The sequence below is a fragment of the Drosophila rhopaloa genome, unplaced genomic scaffold (genome assembly GCF_018152115.1).
Source record: "Drosophila rhopaloa isolate 14029-0021.01 unplaced genomic scaffold, ASM1815211v1 contig_2, whole genome shotgun sequence".
Taxonomy (NCBI): Eukaryota; Metazoa; Arthropoda; class Insecta; order Diptera; family Drosophilidae; genus Drosophila; species Drosophila rhopaloa.
Genome location: NW_025335083.1, coordinates 9703974 through 9721667, shown reverse-complemented (window position 1 = coordinate 9721667; position 17694 = coordinate 9703974). Strand labels below are relative to the sequence as shown.

At 39.4% G+C, this 17694-nt stretch overlaps 4 protein-coding genes across 4 annotated transcripts in view; all 4 read left to right on the top strand.

Moving 5' to 3' along the window:
- LOC108044966 (semaphorin-1A) overlaps window positions 1-6348 on the top strand; it is a 139520-nt gene extending 133172 nt beyond the window's left edge. The window contains 2 exon segments of the mRNA XM_017124137.2: window positions 1117-1189; window positions 1748-6348. Of these exon segments, the coding sequence (XP_016979626.1) occupies window positions 1117-1189; window positions 1748-2619 (945 nt within the window). The 3' untranslated portion in view covers window positions 2620-6348.
- Window positions 6349-8380: 2032 nt separating this feature from the next.
- On the top strand, window positions 8381-9956 carry LOC108045005 (C-type lectin 37Db-like). Its single transcript, XM_017124187.1, has 2 exons — window positions 8381-8484; window positions 8541-9956. Exons 1-2 carry the CDS (start codon window positions 8419-8421, stop codon window positions 9162-9164), a joined length of 690 nt encoding a protein of 229 aa, XP_016979676.1. The 5' UTR covers window positions 8381-8418; the 3' UTR covers window positions 9165-9956.
- On the top strand, window positions 9943-11096 carry LOC108045004 (C-type lectin domain family 4 member K-like). The gene is made up of 2 exons (XM_017124186.2): window positions 9943-10056; window positions 10112-11096. Exons 1-2 carry the CDS (start codon window positions 9991-9993, stop codon window positions 11057-11059), a joined length of 1014 nt encoding a protein of 337 aa, XP_016979675.1. The 5' UTR covers window positions 9943-9990; the 3' UTR covers window positions 11060-11096.
- A 1705-nt stretch (window positions 11097-12801) lies between these two features.
- Window positions 12802-17684, top strand: LOC108044988 (glutactin). The gene is made up of 2 exons (XM_017124167.1): window positions 12802-14001; window positions 15389-17684. Exons 1-2 carry the CDS (start codon window positions 12837-12839, stop codon window positions 17560-17562), a joined length of 3339 nt encoding a protein of 1112 aa, XP_016979656.1. The 5' UTR covers window positions 12802-12836; the 3' UTR covers window positions 17563-17684.
- Window positions 17685-17694: the final 10 nt, after the last annotated feature.

Genomic DNA, 17694 nt, shown 5'->3' with positions numbered 1-17694 from the left:
ATTATTTTTGGTGGGCTTTCGTTTGCTACATTTATTAATCTGGACAATATTTTGCTCAAAAGCTGCAATACGGAAGCTCTCTTCGCATCGAGCTGAACCGAAATTCAATAGGCAAAAAGTAATTTTCCAAATCTCCCCGATTTCGAGCTCTTTCTGTAATTTATATTTGAAATTTGGAGCACCACTGCAAATTTAGTTTACGTTTTTTGATAGAATTTAGGCACTGTTGCAGAAGCTTTGTTGTTTGCTATCTCCTTCTCTCTTCACTCACCGTTACTTTTGGTTCAACACTACACACTTTCGAATGCCAAAAAGGATGTCGATCAATCAATCAATTAATCAATCGTTGAATCGGTCAATCAGGCCAGTCCAGCCCAGTCAGCCATCCCGCGCCCAACTCGCTTCGCAAATCGCCAATGCCAGCGCTTCCTTCAACCTTTGTTTGACCTCTGCGTGCCTGAATGTGTGTGTGTTTTTCGGTTGGATATGGCGCCATCCGATTTACCCAATACCAATACCATATTCCCCCCAAGCCTGAACCCACATGAACCGCTTGAAATCTTCTGCATGGGTCCCAAACTGTCAAACCAATAAGCCACTTACACCAAAATCCTCCAAGGACATCCATAAAAGTGTGTGTGTGTGTGTCTGCGCATCCTAAACTACATTTGATATTTAAGAAACAAATATGATATATCCCGGTAATAATTAAACTACTACCCCACCATGATACATGTACTTCTTTTAATTTCGTTTCTATATGGTATATGCTACAAATATTTTTTCGTTTATTGCTTGCCCACTAAAAATTTCAGACCAGAAAGTATTTGAAAGATATTGCATTAACACCAAAGAAAAAAAAAACAAAAACGACCAAAATTAAATTGTAACCAGTTCATAGAACCACACACTTAATCAAAAAATAAACTTAAAATTGGCTTGGCCTTGCAACATTTGAGAGCAAAAATTGATTGCGAACGTTTATCCCTAGATTCAAGCAAATTAGCGTTATACTTTCTTGTGTTTTATTTCCTTCAACATTGACATATGTAACTTTTCCAAAAATTATCTTGAATATAAAAGATGAGAAATTGATAAAACACTCCAACCCCATAGGCTGTAAACAACACAAACACACGTAACAGAAGTCTTGGTCGCGCAAGAAGACAGCCGCCCCGTCATGGCATTGGTAAGTCTAAAAACCTGTGTTGCATTAAGTTAGAGTTACCACTTAACTGGCCAACAGAGACCCACGAGACACAGCCGTGGAGACACCAAAACAGACACCACATCTAAATGTACTATCTGTCGCCAGGCCTTTTCTTACACCTACTCTACCACTCTACCCCTTATGATCTCTGATCTCTGATTTCTGATTTGAGACCCGAATGGGTTGGACAGTTCTTGAAACTATCTACTTGTGAACTCTCTCTGTCTCTCTCTGAAATTGCATTCTTTTGTTTGGACTTTTTCTGAAACCAAAACTACATGTTATTTCATATTTTATGTGCTATATTTTCCCTTCCATAATTGATATTAATTTGATACGTGTACCAGTAGTTTCTGTCTGTGTGTGCGAGTGTGTATGTGCATGTTGCAACAGATTCAATGTTGTCTCGAAATATGCATTCCATAGCCTTCATATGTGTCTTATCCCAAGCATCGATATCGATGCAACATGCACCCAAGCGCACCCATGCCCCTTTCGATGTTCGCCACTAATTCCATTGTTTTCCGGCTCTTGCAGTAACTCAACACCGTTCGAATAGTCCCCAGCAGCAGCAGCAACAGCAGCAGCAGTCCCAGCAGCCGCACTCCAGTTCCGGCTCCTCGCCCGTAATGTCCAACAGCAGCAGCAGTCCGGCTCCGCCATCCAGCAGTCCCAGTCCGCAGGAGAGCCCCAAGAACTGCAGCTACATCTACCGTGATTGATTGATATGCAACACCAAATCGATGCCACTCATCCAGGCCCAGTCCACGCCGCACCCCCAGTCGCACACCCAGCCACAGCCACACCCACACACGCACCCGCCCCCCATACCGACCACGCCCCCAGCCCAGCCATGCACCAGAAGTCCGATGATCGGCCGGATATACGCCAAGTCAATGCCGGTGACTCCGGTTCAACCACAATCGCCGCTGGCGGAGACGCCCTCCTACGAGCTCTACGAACGCCACTCCTACGCCACGTTCCACTTCGACGATGAGGACGATGAGGAGCAGGACCAGGACCAGGAGGACACCTCATCGCTGGCCATGATCACACCGCCGCCGCCCTACGACACGCCTCACCTGCTCGTTTCGCCACCACCGCCGCCGCCCCGTCGATTTCGCTTTGGCAACCGTGAGCTGTTCAGCATGAGTCCTGCCGGAGGCGGGGCCACGCCCACGGCCTCGGGCAGCTCCACCAACCGCGGCAGCAGCGCCATTACGCCCACCAAGCTGAGCGCCGCAGCAGCGGCCATGTTTGCTGCCCCACAAATGGCCACCCAGCTGAACCGGAAGTGGGCGCACCTGCAGAGGCGGCGGCGCAGGCGCAACAGCAGTTCCGGCGACTCCAAGGAGCTGGACAAGTTGGTCCTCCAGTCGGTCGACTGGGATGAGAACGAGATGTACTAGCAGACGAGCCACACATGAGATACCAGAAAGACTTCCATTTAAGCCGTACTGCATCCAATTTCACTTTTTTCGGAAACACCTATAATCCGAAAAGGAAACGAAAAAAATGTGAAATCATATTGGGCTTATTTAGGGATAATGATTTATTACTGTTAGGGAAGTAAATAGTAATTGACTTAAAGCTACCTTTAACTTTCTTTGGCGCGATTTCTTCCAAAGAAATTTTACCATATTTTAACATCATAATTTTTCATGAGAATTTTATCAATACTTTCATTTAAACATTTTTTGGGCACGTAAATATTAAACACTTGTTTTGAAAGAAAGTTAGATAGGCAAGTTACAAATTTTAAATACGTCAACATACGCCAAATCTTTTTTATAAACACAACTTCTTGATTTAGAATATTTAAAAATTCAATTTCCCTGACAACAGTTAGCAGCTTTGGAGAAGTTTACTACTTACTACCTTAATATGTGCACAAAAGTACTCAGTTCCAAAAGTGGCGATGAAAATTAAAAAGTGGCTTATGACTAGGGCATATTACACATCCTTTTCCCAATCATCCTCCTTCCCTTAACATACAAGTAGCAATCGAAAAAATCATTAATTAGCGATAGGAACTGGATGGGGATTTACTTACACACAAAAAGCCAGAGAAGTTATACACGAAATTTATAGTTATATAGCCTTTATACATATTCCCAGATCTGCTAAGTATACACAAGCATAACATAACATACGTATATATGACTCTATATATACTATATAATTGATTATATAGACACACAGTTCAAGAGAAACGGCTACGCTAAACTAGAGCTGCAAAATGATATTGTTAATTATCATTAGAGAAAAATCAACATTTGTAAATATTAATAATAATGATGAGCAAGACGTAACGTAATTTAAGCGAACCTTATTCGAATAGAGTATACACGATATACAAGATTTTTTGCATTTAACCCAGAGAAATTAAAAATAGAAGAAATTTAAAAGGCATTAACAAATGGTTAAGGAAGATGATAAAACAAAACGAAACGCTTATTACTGATTTACACAAAAGAAATGAATTACCGAAATAGTAGGAGGGCGAACAAATTAGTCTTAAGCCGTCAGAAATCGGGGAAATATAAGGGGATTGCATTCGGGATTCATTCCGAACTGGAACTGGAACTGCCAATCGCAATACAGCGCTCCCATCGAAATCGAATCCATCGAGTGCATTTTCCATTGTCAATTTTATTTGCAGAGCCTCAAGCTATAGTACTTCTTCAGACTCCTGTGCTTCAGTCTGCCATAGGAAAGTGTAAATTATGTACAGGACTATACGCATTATTCAACCGATCTGTACAGAAAACAGTATGTGCGATATGTGCCATAATTGGGTATGTGCCCACCTTGAGTTTAGTTGTTATTGTTTGCATTGATTCAGAATAGTTCTTTACTGAGGACATAACTCGCTATCTTTGTATATATACGAATATATATATATGCATGAAGAGGAACACACAAATTTCATGTGAAGTGATCGATCAAAATTTAGTGAAAGCATTAAAACTAAACTTTAGCCTAGCCACATAGGGTTTGTAATATAGATTGAGCCGGAGGGCAGAACAAAACTTTTGAAAATATTTTCACTAGGGGCATTGCTAATGTTGTTCTCGTAATAGAGTATATTAGAAATAGGCTAAGCTAATTGATATTCAATATTTTGTATGAGAAACATTAAAATCATCCGATCGAACTTGGAAATTGCGTTACAAGACGAGTAAAAAAAGCGTAGAAATATCTAAATCAAAGCAAATGTATAAACAACAAACACATAACAGCAGTAGTTTTAAAAAAAAAAACCCACACAAACGTAAGCGTATATATTGATTCATAAATACTTTATGCAGCTGCAATTTAATGCTTTTTATATGCAATTTTACTTTTTGACAAAATGTATACAACCGATGGAAAATCAACAATGGAAAACAAAATCTGAAGAAAAAAACAAAGTAAAGGAAATGCGATTACATTTAGACAGCCAAAGACACAAATGATTAATGAATTGGTTTTTAAAGTTGTTTGTGCTTTTTTAAATAGTTTTATTTGTAAATACTTATAATTTAAACTAATGTAATGCTCTTAAGGAATACGTAATACTATGATTTCTGTTTCAGTTTATTTAGTTTTTAAATTGATTGTTTTTATGTTATTCGTTTAGAATACAGTGTCGAGTACTTTGAAAGCAATACAAACACTTACAAATGTATAAGCAAAGAATAAAAACAAAGATTCAGACACGTAAAGTAGCAGCAGATAAATAAAACTTAGGATACACTAGAGTTTTGAACTAATTCTAGATCTACATCAACTACTTATACAATTGCATACAAGTATTAACTGAATCAGATCATTAACTTTTATACACTTTACCATTTACATATATACAAGCAAACTGAATGCCGATTACCGATTATTCAATATACAAGGCAAAATCTAACATTTAATTGTAATTGAAAGCCAGGCTGCAATTGAAAGGTTTTACAGTAAATCATGCCTACAGACATAAACCAGCAGAAACAGTAACAAGAGCAGAGAATTCATGAATATATACTTATACATAAATATAGATGACCCATATACATACACTTATTAGATACTTTAGAAGAGAGATTCTCTAGAAATGCTTTTAAATTGAAAAAAACAAAAAAAAAGAAGAAAAATGTAATAATAAACAAACAAAAATAACTGATTTAAGCAAAGTATTTTATTAAAAACACTCAATAACAAAAGGCAGAGTCAAACGCAAAACAAAAAAAAACAAAAAAATCTATAAATTTCTTAAAACTTTCAGCAAAAGGCAAACATTTGTGAGATAAGCCAACTCAGACACTTTTTTAGAAGAGCAGAAATCGGGGTTGACGATAATGATGATCACTACGACGTCGTTGAAAATACTTTAAAGATAATTATAAGCTAAATAAAAAGGATTTTTAACTTTCTCCGAATAAGACGAAAACAATTATTACCTACAGATTGTAGCGGGCGCATTCATATTTGCTAATTAGCAACTTATTAAACTATAACGAACAACAAACAATTTAAAAATTAGAGCAGAAAGCAGGAACCCAAAAACTAAAAAAAGAAAACAATCCATGACATGACACACCCAAGTTTTCATTTTTCATTAAAAACGATATATATTCAAGTGCTTCTTACATAAAATAAATATAAATATAAATATATATGAAACAAAAATATATAAACGATTACATGATAGATATTATTACGAGCAGGCATTACATTATAAATACCTACTAACTAGATTAAGGCATTTACCACAAACTTGATTATTATGAACTGTATTATTATGTTTTGTGAAATCGAGCGAACTATTACAGATAATGGAAATCAGATTACTGCGCGAATTTAGAGTAAGCGTAATAACTCTGTACGATGTCCGGTTCCGTTTGGTTTTATAATTTCTAAGTAGCCAGCTCTCTATGCATATAGAATAAATACAAACACACAGTGACACGTAATCGATGCATTTTACTTACTTGAAGGCCATAAATGAAGCAAAGTTAAGCGAGTTCATGAATTCAATTTATATAATTATGTTAAGATTTTATAACGCAACAAGCCTAACGTATGCATTACCTATATGAATACTATTATGCGAAACTTTGTAAATACTTCACCAACCAAATAAATATTCCTTCATTCAAGCAAAACAAGATCAGATCCCTTAACTAAAAACGAAATGAACCGGAAGCATTTGATTTTCTCCGCACACCCATATTGACCCACACACAATCCTCAAGAGATGCTTAACGATTAGGAATTATCGAAGCATACGAGCCATGAGTATGTTATCCATTCTTTAGCGGTTACAAATACGTAAGGATAAATTTAAATTGTTGAAAATGTAGCGCAAGAACGTAATGAGTAACAAACTTAATAAAGCCCCAAAGCGAAAAACAAATATTTAACCAAATAAGTTACGAAAGTTAGACACAAAACGGTACTTCCAAGCAACTATAGAGCTAACAGCAAGCCATTTGAATGAAATAACTTAAATGCGAACTAAACTGTATGAATTGAATTCCCGCTCCCGAAATAGATCCACTCTGCTGATATGGTATAACGAAAAATAAACCCAAACCTTCCGAGCAGTTCGGATCGGTAACGGTTCGGGCAAAACGGTTCCCTATCTTACCATTCCCTCTATAGAAACCTCCTCTACATAACTCCAAATAAGAATTCGTCAAGTTTTGGATTTGGTTCAAAGCAAACGATTCGGAAATTAACACACCAACACTTAATTATTCACGCGAAATATGTGCGGTATCATAAATCAGACCGGCACTGCATTACGAAGATCTACAGCATGAAGAAGCTATATAAAACAACAACATGAACAACAAAAAATTGTTAGTAAAAAGACTGAGCTACAAAATATACAAGAAAAAAACAAAAGAAACAAAGAAGAACAAAAGCTAGAAACAAATCAGTGAATAACTTTGATTCAGTGACAAATTAATTAATGTGCATTTTTGGGTAAACGATTTTTGACAAACGAAATCGAGAAGTTCAAGCGAGTTTCATTCGTATGATTTTAATCAGTCGTAAATTTGTTGAGAAGTTCCTAACACGAAACGTAGGCAAACCCAATATCAATCAATGACTCAATCAGCCAAGTTCAATTGTGCACCTAGAAGGGACTTCTGCATTTTTTTCTTAGTCCACGAGGGTTAGTTGAAGGAAGCTGCTAAACAAATACGTAATTTGACACATTATTTTTGAGTTTGAATTTGGATTTGAATTAAGAGGCTTCTTTCCTTTGGGCCACTGCCACAGCGCCACAGCATAATCGAGATTAAAATACCTAGAAAGAATATATATAAACACGTATATACATATATAGACACAAGTATATATGCATACACTTGCTTTTAGCTTTCCTAGAACTCTGATTTCCATACTTGAACGTACAGTAAGCTGCGAGTCATAGGAGATAGTCGGTCTCAGACATGAAATAATCAAACTCAAGCTGATAGAAACGCCACGAGCCCAAAAGATACGGTCCGAGTCACAATTAATTCCACACAAACCAAACGGATCGGAATACATTCTGAAGCAAGTCACACACAAGTTTAACATACATGGCGAAAAAGAGAAATCGATTGATGAAAACCGCATATTATTAATGATTATTATATTGTATTATTATAACTGAAATATTTAGATGAAATGACGATTCTTAATTATAACACATTATTATAGATACATACTGAACAAGCCGAAAAAAACAAGAAATTGAAAATGAAACTTTAACAAAAAAAACTGAAACGGATGGAATGGAATCGAAAATGATTAATAAAAATGAAAATATAGAGAATATTATATTATGAACTTCTCCAATGTGTTTCAATCGTAATGATTTATTTAGTTTTAATTATTTTGTAACTTATTTTTATTTAAAAGTTATTGAAAGTTAATTTAAGGTTTAATTAGACAAAAAAGCTTCTTTTAATTCATCAGTATATATTTTATTTTGAAACTTTGCGATTTATTTATACTTATTTACGCACGTAATCTCACCCTTTAAAGTGCTAAAGGGGATTTCTACTATAATCGTTATTGTCGGGGGCTTGTATTATTTTTTTATATATTGGGGTGTACATATTAATAATAAGTATTATAAGGGTTTGTGTACAACAAAAACTAAAACAGAGTTTTCTGTAAAAGTCACTGTGCAGTTCTTTTCTGGCATTTCTCGTAGATGGTGAAACTTTCTTTATAAAATGCAGTACATTTTTGAAGTATTTTTATTTAGCCTGGGTTTGCAAAGATCCACAGCTACAAGTTTGGTAATTAAATATCCTTCGATTGTTATGAACCAATTACTAACAAATTTATTTAACAGCCGAATGAGCAAATTGAATACCAATATTGTAGTAGCTACATTTGCGAATCAGTCAGAATGATCTTACAAGAACTGGTTGTTCTGGATAAAAGAATAAAGAGACTTGAGGATTGTTCTTACAAATTCGAAAATTTAAATAAACTGTGGGAAGAAGAACGAGAAATGGCCGACCAATTTGAAGATCTGACTACTAAACGAGTGGAAATGGAGGCAGCAATCCAGAAAATCAACGTGACAGTCAGGGATCTGGCATTTAAGAAAATTGGATCCAAATTTTATTATATAGAAGAGACCGAGCAGCGGAGCTGGAATGACTCTCGGGCATTCTGTCTCGATTTGGGTGGGCACCTTGTTAGTCCTCAAAGCCAGTCGGAGTTGGATGCCCTTGGTAAGAAATTAAAAAAGGATGAAAATTTATACTGGACAGATATCCACGATTTTTCCACGGAAGGCGTGTTCATATCAGACACAACCGGAGAGAAACCAAAATTTATAAACTGGCGACAAGAGCCAGATAATTGGAAGAACGGCGAAGATTGTGTTGAAATCTCGAATAAGTGGTCCATGAACGATAATGACTGTTCTTCCCGAATAAACTTCGTTTGTGAAAGTCAACTTTTATGACTTTATTTTTTATTAAAACAAATGTCAAACGAAGGTGAAAAAATAATAAGTAATATATATATGGTGTTTCCTTTTCCACGTTGCAAACTTTTCCCTCTGCAAGGTAAAAAAACTAAAAAATGTATGACGAGCGTATGAGAACGGAAAGAGTGCCAACATTTTTAAGTCACTACTTATAAACAAGCGTTATATGGACAGCTTTTATTCCAAGCTAAAGTTTATCTGCCTTTGCAGCTATAACAAATAATATAAAATTCTCTAAAACGACCCTTCATCAATATGTAAGCGTAATTTTTAAGACAATGAAGTTATGTCAATTTTCCAGCATCTAACAAATTAAACCCGAATTTCTGAAATAATAATTTTATATGTTCACATATTTATAAAGTAGTTGGACTTTTCTAGAATATTTTTTCATACTCTTCCTATGGCAGATATATGAAATTATTGATCCAGCCCGTCCCGACTTATATGCTACCTGCAACAGCGAAGAAATCTTTGGAAAAAGTTTCATCCACGCTAAGCTACTGGTTTTGCGTAGAAACGGACGAACAGAAATGGCTATATAATCTATATATCGTGGGAAATGTTTGCTTTTATGCCTTGAAAACTGTACACAGATAACCCGATCTGAAAGGAAATAAAAATAATACATATAAACAAGCGTTATCTCGCCCTCTCTCGCTATATGGTCAGCTTTTATTGAGTAATGTCGTGCACAGTAATATATTTTAATATATTCCTTTATACATTTGTATTATAGCGATATGTTGATTTCCAGTTCTCCCCCAGCATTCCTCGTGTATAGTACCATTTTCCTTATAAAATGAAACACATTTTTTTAGGGTTTCTATTTAGCCTGCTTTTGCAAAGATCAATGACTACAAGTTTGGTTAGTTAATTTTTATTAATTGTTATAATCAAATATTAAACTAATTACTTTACAGCCGGGTGAGGAAATTAAGGCTCAAGATTGTAGTAGCTACATTTGCGAATCAGTCAGAATGATCTTGGAACATATGGTTGTTATGAATGAACGAATCAAAAAATTAGAGGGTTTTTCAATCGAGTTCGAAAACTTTAAGAAAGAGTTTACAGATATAAATCAAAACTCCAATGAAAATCTACGAATTCGGTTAGAAAATCGGACTGCAGAAGTTTTATCAGAAAACTCGAAAATTACGGAAATGGTTCAAAGATTACAGACCGATTTCACACTGCAAAAAGAAAATCTTAAGTCCCTGGAAGAAATAACAAAAGAAAAGCTGGAAAGTCAAGATAATAAACTGACTGCTGATGGAGCAAACAAAGCCGCGGAAATAAACAAACTATCAACTAGATTTGATAGTATGGATACACAGATCGCTGGGCAACAAAAAAAGATTGATTTGCTTCAGGTAGAACTCAATGAAAAACTAAAAACGATTGATGGATTCCGAAAGTTTGAGGATCTGACTACTAAACAAGTGGAAATGGAGGCAGCAATCAAGAAAATCGACGTAACAGTCAGAACCCTGACTTTTAAGAAAATTGGATCCAAAGCATACCACATAGAAAGCACAGAGAAGAGGAGCTGGAGTGACTCTCGGGCATTCTGTCTCGATTTGGGTGGTCACCTATTCAGTCCTCAGAGCCAGCCGGAGTTGGATGCCCTTGGTAAGGAATTAAAAAAAGGTGGCGTCTTATACTGGACAGATATCCAAGATTTTTCCACTGAAGGCGAGTACATATCAGACACAACCGGTCTGAAACAAAATTTTCTAAATTGGCGACAAAAGCCTGATAATTGGAACAACGAAGATTGTGTTGAAGTCGGGTTCTCGAATAGCTGGTCCATGAACGATATCGGCTGTGCCACCCAATTAAACTTTGTTTGTGAACGCCAACTTGATTGACTTTAAGATTTTAATAAAACAAAATGTTATGCGCTTACTTGCCCACATGTTCTTAAACTCGCAGTAAATTTATCATATCTTCTGGAAGGGTATAAAAATACCTTATACATTTTTGGAATGTACAAAATTACAAAAATAAAATTCGTAACATTTGGCATTTAAAGCTAAAAAATGTGTTTTTTTTCCAATTTACACAACAACATTTTGAAAATTTCTTGTTCCGCTTTTTACAATTTACCGATTTCATTACATCAATTGAAAATAGTTACGAATATAGCTTGAACTTACATAGATAAATTAAAAGTTAAAGATCTAGTCAAATTAATTAAAATTAAAATCTTTTTATATGTTTCCTTAAAAAAGTATTTTTCTTTGCCAATGCGGAGGGTTTCCCTGGTGTATTGCTAAGAATTGTTTATGTAATATCTTTTACCCCTATGAATGAATTAAATTAGAGTCACTAAGAAATTTAAAAAAAAAAATACCACTGTTTCTATTTTTCAAATGCGGAGGGTCTCCTTTTAACAATTTCGTAGTTCAATTTTTAAAAAAATGAAATCCTTATAAGTATATATATCTCGATAATTTATTTAAATTATTTTTCCAAAAGTTCCTTTCTCAGTTTTAAGATATACTAGTAGATATTCGATCCGGCCCGTATATATACTACCTGTCATAGATAAACGACTTTTGAAAAATTTCCTGCTATGTAGCTTTAAAAACTGAAATGATAGTTTTCGTAGAAACCGAAGAACATACACTATATGCTTCTGATCAACAATTCTAACTGATCCTGATCATTCTATTACCTTCTGGCTGAGATCATAATACCCTCTGCAATGGTATACAAATCAACAAAAGTTGTTAACAAATTGTTTCATAACAGTTGTGTTCCATGGACATGTACAAATATGTATTGTATTTAATTTAACATTTCAATAACGCAATGGCGAAACACGCTTCGAAAACAAGAGAAGCTGGGCCAGGAGATAAGCTCCTATCGTTTGTGGCGGATGAGATAAGGTCCGTCGGGCCAAGCCAAGCTACAGAACAAAGAACCAGGGCGGATCTGAAAAAAATGGTAGGGTGATTCAGGAAAAAATTAAAATGACCTCTTCGTTTTTTTTTATTGTTTCCTTATGCTTTTATTATTTGAAAATTCCAAGCACTTCTGTGGAGTTTTCAAACCACAAGGATGGAGAGTAGATCAGAGGGAATGGATATAAGTCTAGCAATCAATGGGCTACTAGCAACCAGTTACCAGAAATTAAAAAAAAAATGTAAGCTTTATATAACAAATTAAATTCTGTTGTATCTTTTAAGGATTGTTGGGTAAAACATAAGTAAATCCTTAATTTTAAGATACAATATAAATGCCCTCTAGATTGAATAGTTTTATAAACATCGATTTTCAAATAAGTAAGACAATAGGTCTAAAAAGATCATTCGTATTTTCAGTATTCACTCAAGTTATTTTAAACTTTAATGTAGCTAAGAACATTTAGTTAAATTTCTAATTAAAAAAATAATAAGGAAGCATAAACTATTTAAGGCCACCAAAATGTACCTTTTGTTAAGATGGCTTTTTAAGAAAAAGGAATAAAAACAACATAAAAAATATAAGTAATTCCCCTGATATTTTCTAAGTGCGTTTTATTTTTTTTTGAGTTCGAAAGGCGCCAAGGCTGCCTGGGTTGCAGATAGTGCTCGGAGCTTTTCAGGCCGTCGAATCCGATTCGGAAATCAGTTCCCGTTCAAACGCGACGCAACGCGCAACATGCAGCCGTTGCTCCTAGTGCTGGCCCTTTGCGTGGCCCAAATCTGTGCCCTCCCTCAAGGGTCCCCAAACGACTATAATGACGAGATCGACAACGAGGATACAAATGTCCCATGGCAGCCGGAGCCTCTGAAACCAGCCCCCTGGCAGGAGGAGCCCCAAATTCAACCGCCCCAGGTTGTCGAGGTTCAAGTGCCCGGAATCGGAAACATCGCGGGAGTCAAAGCCTTCAGGAATACTGCCAGGCGCCCGGTGAATGCCTTTCTGGGTCTGCGCTACGGCCAAGTTGGAGGCGGCCTTGCCCGCTTCCAGGCTGCGCGACCAGTCGGCTTCCAGGGAAGGATTAACGCCACCGTCCCGTCTCCCAACTGCGCCCAGTTTCCGGAGCTCGATCGCCTGAGGACGGCGGAGTCGCGGGGCGAGAACGTCGACGACTGCCTCACCCTGGACATTTACGCACCCGAGAATGCAAACCGGCTGCCCGTCCTGGTCTTCGTCCACGGCGAAATGCTGTTCGACGGCGGTGCCGAGGAGGGCCAGCCGGACTACATCCTGGAGAGGGATGTGCTGCTGGTCTCCATCAACTACCGCCTGGCGCCCTTCGGCTTCCTGAGCGCCCTGAGCGACGAGCTGCCCGGAAACGTGGCTCTTTCGGATCTGCACCTGGCTTTGGAGTGGCTGCACCGCAATCTGCCCTACTTTGGCGGCGATCCCGGAAAGGTGACGCTGGTGGGTCAGGCTGGTGGGGCCACCTTGGCTCACGCTTTGAGCCTCAGCGGTCGGGCCAAAAATCTCTTCCAGCAATTGATCCTGCAGTCGGGCACCGCTTTGAATCCCTACCTGATTGATGAGCGTCCACTTGAAACCCTGGACACCTTTGCCCGCCTTGCCCGCTGTCCACCTGCCACGCCCACTGCGCGGGGTCTGCAACCACTGTACGCCTGCATCGCCCGACTGCCCACCTCCCAGCTGGTGGCCGCCTTCGAGCAACTGTTTGAGCAGAACGAGCGTTTTGGCCTGGCCCACATTGGCGGCTTCAAGCTGGTCGTCGGCGATCGCCTGGGCTACCTGCCACGCCCCCCCGCCCAACTGGCCGCCAACGTCAGCAACGCACTGCCCATGATCGTCGGCGCCACCAAGGATGCCGGTGCCTTCATCTTGTCGCGTGAGTACTAAAATGTATAGAGCCTTCGGGGATAAAGTAGGAAACGGAAAAAAATGTGATCCAAATCCTTCATCGCTAAGATTCAAATATAAAAGAAAATACTGATTTGAGTAAGAAAAGGATAGGGAAAGCCTACAAGTGCTACACTTTAATTTTTGGTCCCAAACATTTATTTATTTTTTTTGAAGAACGTGGAAGATTTTATCTAACAAAAAAAATATATTCGAAAAACCTGCCTTTTATATTTGGTTTTAGTTACCACATCCGATTTATTGAAAAAAAACCATGGTAAATTTAAAATTAAAAACATTTTCTTTTAGACTATTGGTTCTTTGACAAATACAGAGCTCTATATCACTTTATCAGCATCCAACAACACAAATACCTAAAAGGTCCAGTCAAAAACTATTTTAGATCAAGCACACTCACACTGGAATAATTGTTGCGATCCATGTCGGTATTAATCTAATCTGTTTCGATTCGGACAGGGTCGCAGTTGGCGATTTAGATGCTGGACTCGAGGTCAGACTGATTAGGTGCCATGCAATTAGACAGCTGAATCGGGTTCCACTTATGTTGAGAGGAATTAATCTTTGTCGGTTTCAAAGGTGACTGATTTGGGTGCTATTTTCGTCGGCAGGCAGGAAATGATTTCGTATCATTGAATGCTTTTTTAATCTCTCTCAGACTCGGTTTTTCCCAAAATCTTTCTGGGCCGACCTTGTTAGCAAAATGACCAAATGGGCTAAAGTGAATTTGATGTTCGTGCAGATGAATAAAAAATATTTACTTTATAGAATCATAAAAGCTTTCTTCCTTCTTATAAATGGAAATTAAATTAAAATTGCAAATTCAATTTTACTGTAAATAGTGACAAAAAGATTTGTAAACTATTTCAAAATAAAACTATTGCTTTTTATACACGTTTATCATAAAGTAAAATTCGTTGGAAAGTATGCAGGTAGAAGTTTTGAACCCAATAAAGTATGATATATACATTTTTGATCAGGATCAATAGCCGATTCGAATAACCATGTCCGACTGTCCGTCAGTATGAACGTCGAGATCTCGGAAACTACAAGAGCTACATATTTTTAATTTAGCAAGATGATTATAGGTTTTCTTACGCAGCGCAAGTATATTTGAAAATGTTTCCAGGACTTTAGAAGTTATAGGACTTATTAAGTTGGAGGTACTGCCCATTCTCAGCTTGTGGTGTTTGCACTGTTAATGAGGCTTCCTAAAATATTCAAAATTCGCCATTATTATTTGATATGGTTTAGCTGAGCAACGGATATCATATAGGGTATCGAGGCTCTCGTCCATAGCGTTTCTTCTTGCTTTTTGTTTAATGCCTTAAACATTTGCCTTTTTTTATTAATTGCAGGTGTATACGACCAGATCGCCTCTCTTCGGTCGTATAATGTGAGTGACTACATCGACGTAGTGCTGCGCCACACGGCCCCGCCCAGCGAGCACCGTTTCTGGAAGCAGTTTGCTCTGCGCGAGATCTTCCTTACGGACCAGGAGCGAAGTGCCAGCCCGGAGTCTGTGGCCGAGGGCCTGCTGGAGCTGAGCAACTACATCCTGTACCGCGCACCCGTGATCAACTCCATCCGTCATTCGTACCGATCGGTCCCGGCCTACCTGTACCTGTTCGCCTATCGCGGACAGCACCATCGGTTCTTCCACCTGCGCAACCCCCTTCCTTTCGGCGTGGATGCCTCTCTCAGCGATGACGGTGTGTACTTGTTTCCCTATCCGCCGGAGTCCAGTCACCTGAATTCCGCTGACAGTGCGGTGTCTAACTCTTTGGTCGACAAGTGGGTGGACTTTGCTGTTGCTGGCGTACCCAATCAGAATTCCGGTGGATGGCCACGGGCTAGCTCAGAGTATGGCCCCTTCCTGCGCTTTAGTAACTCCATTCCTCTTCTCGAACTGGACCCGCACTTTGGAGAAGGCCTTAACTTGCCCAATCTTAGCGGGGAGAGCTTTAAGCCAACCATCAACATAACATATCCCAGCCCCACGACTACCACTACAACTACCAGACGTCCGCACGCGTACAATCGGCCAAGCAGGCCAAACCAGCAGCCTCGGACTTGGAATCCTTCCAATCCCGATTATGTGAAAGATCAGGAAGCCAAACAGCAGCAGTTTATTCGCGATCGTGCGCAACGTTGGAAAGAGCAGCAGCAGCGAGAGCAAGAAGATCGAGAGCGACAGCGACAGCAGCGAGAGCAAGAAGAGCGAGAGCGCCAGCAGCGAGAGCAAGAAGAGCAAGAGCGACAGCGACAGCAGCGAGAGCAAGAAGAGCGAGAGCGACAACGAGAGCAGCGAGAGCAAGAAGAGCGAGAGCGACAGCGACAGCAGCGAGAGCAAGACGAGCCAGAGCGAGAACGACAGCTCCTGGAGGAAGAAGAACGAGTGCGTCAGCAACAAGAGCTAGAACGCGAGCAGCAAGAACGAGAACAGGAAGAGCGGTACAATCAAGAACGAGAGCAGCAAGTGCAATATGAACAAGAACCTCAGCCCGTAGATAATCCAGAAGAGCATCCGTATGACGGCTTTCCCTCTTACAAAGAAGTGGAACAGCAGCGAGAGTGGCAAGAGCAGCAAGAACGAGAGCGGCAAGAGCGTGAACAGCAAGAGCGAGAGCAGCAAGAGCGAGAGCAGCAAGAGCGAGATCAGCAAGAACGAGATCGGCAAGAGCGAGCTCGGCAAGATCGAGATCAGCAAGAACGAGATCGGCAAGATCAAGAGCAAAGAGAACGTGAGCAGCAAGAACAAGATCAGCAAGAACGAGAGAGGCAAGAACAGGAACCACAAGAACCCGAGGATAATCCAGAAGATCCCTCATACGATGTACATCCCTCCGATCCCGAGCCCGATCGTAACTACAACGAGGAACAGGAACGCGAGGAACAACAACGAGAGCAACTTCGTCGAGAGCAGCAGGAACAGCGAGATCGTGAAGATCAATTGCAACGCGAACGTGAGCAAGAGCGCGAGCGGCAAGATTGGGTCCGGGAAGATCAACCAAAAGATAAGCCCGAAGATTACCCCAGCTACGAGGAGTACTTAAAGGCCCAAGAAGAATCAAATTCGGAACGTGATCGTAACTACGACGAGGAGCAGGAACGCGAGCGACAGCAGCAAGAACAATTGCACCAAGAGAGGCATCCGCATCCGGAAGGAAATCTCCCAGAAACACACGACTCCGATCCCAACTATGCCGAAGAAGAGGAAAGCGATCAACAGGCTGGCGAGGATCAAGTAGTTAATCGCAACAGCTATTCCGATAACGAGGAATTAGAACGGTCCCAGGACGAGGAAACAGACCCGGATGCCCTCAATCCCGCGGACTTTGAAAACTATGAGGCATACATATTGGCCGCAACGAAGCAGCAAGAGGAACGGGATGAACAATACCGGTTGGAGGATGAGCGTATTAGGGCTCAACAGGAGGAGGAATATCGTCTTAGGCTGAACAGGCAGAGGAGGAATGTCATAGGGCCCAACCGAACAGGGAAAACTCCCTCCGGCTATTTTCGCAACTGAAGAGCCTAATCAATGGTCCGCAGCACATTAGGCACAGTCAGAAGTAGATGTTACCTCTTACATATTCTTTATATTTCAAAATATATGCATAAAAATACAAATTTTTTAACTTTAAAAACTAATTTGAACTGC

What these genes read in the sequence shown, in the direction of transcription:
- LOC108045005 (XM_017124187.1), top strand. Translation starts at nt 8,419, where the DNA reads ATGCAGTACATTTTTGAAGTATTTTTATTTAGCCTGGGTTTGCAAAGA. An exon ending in GATCCACAGCTACAAGTTTG is followed by an intron (nt 8,485 to 8,540) that starts GTAATTAAATAT and finishes TTTATTTAACAG; the next exon opens with CCGAATGAGCAAATTGAATA.
- LOC108045004 (XM_017124186.2), top strand. Translation starts at nt 9,991, where the DNA reads ATGAAACACATTTTTTTAGGGTTTCTATTTAGCCTGCTTTTGCAAAGA. An exon ending in GATCAATGACTACAAGTTTG is followed by an intron (nt 10,057 to 10,111) that starts GTTAGTTAATTT and finishes ATTACTTTACAG; the next exon opens with CCGGGTGAGGAAATTAAGGC.
- LOC108044988 (XM_017124167.1), top strand. Translation starts at nt 12,837, where the DNA reads ATGCAGCCGTTGCTCCTAGTGCTGGCCCTTTGCGTGGCCCAAATCTGT. An exon ending in CGGTGCCTTCATCTTGTCGC is followed by an intron (nt 14,002 to 15,388) that starts GTGAGTACTAAA and finishes TATTAATTGCAG; the next exon opens with GTGTATACGACCAGATCGCC.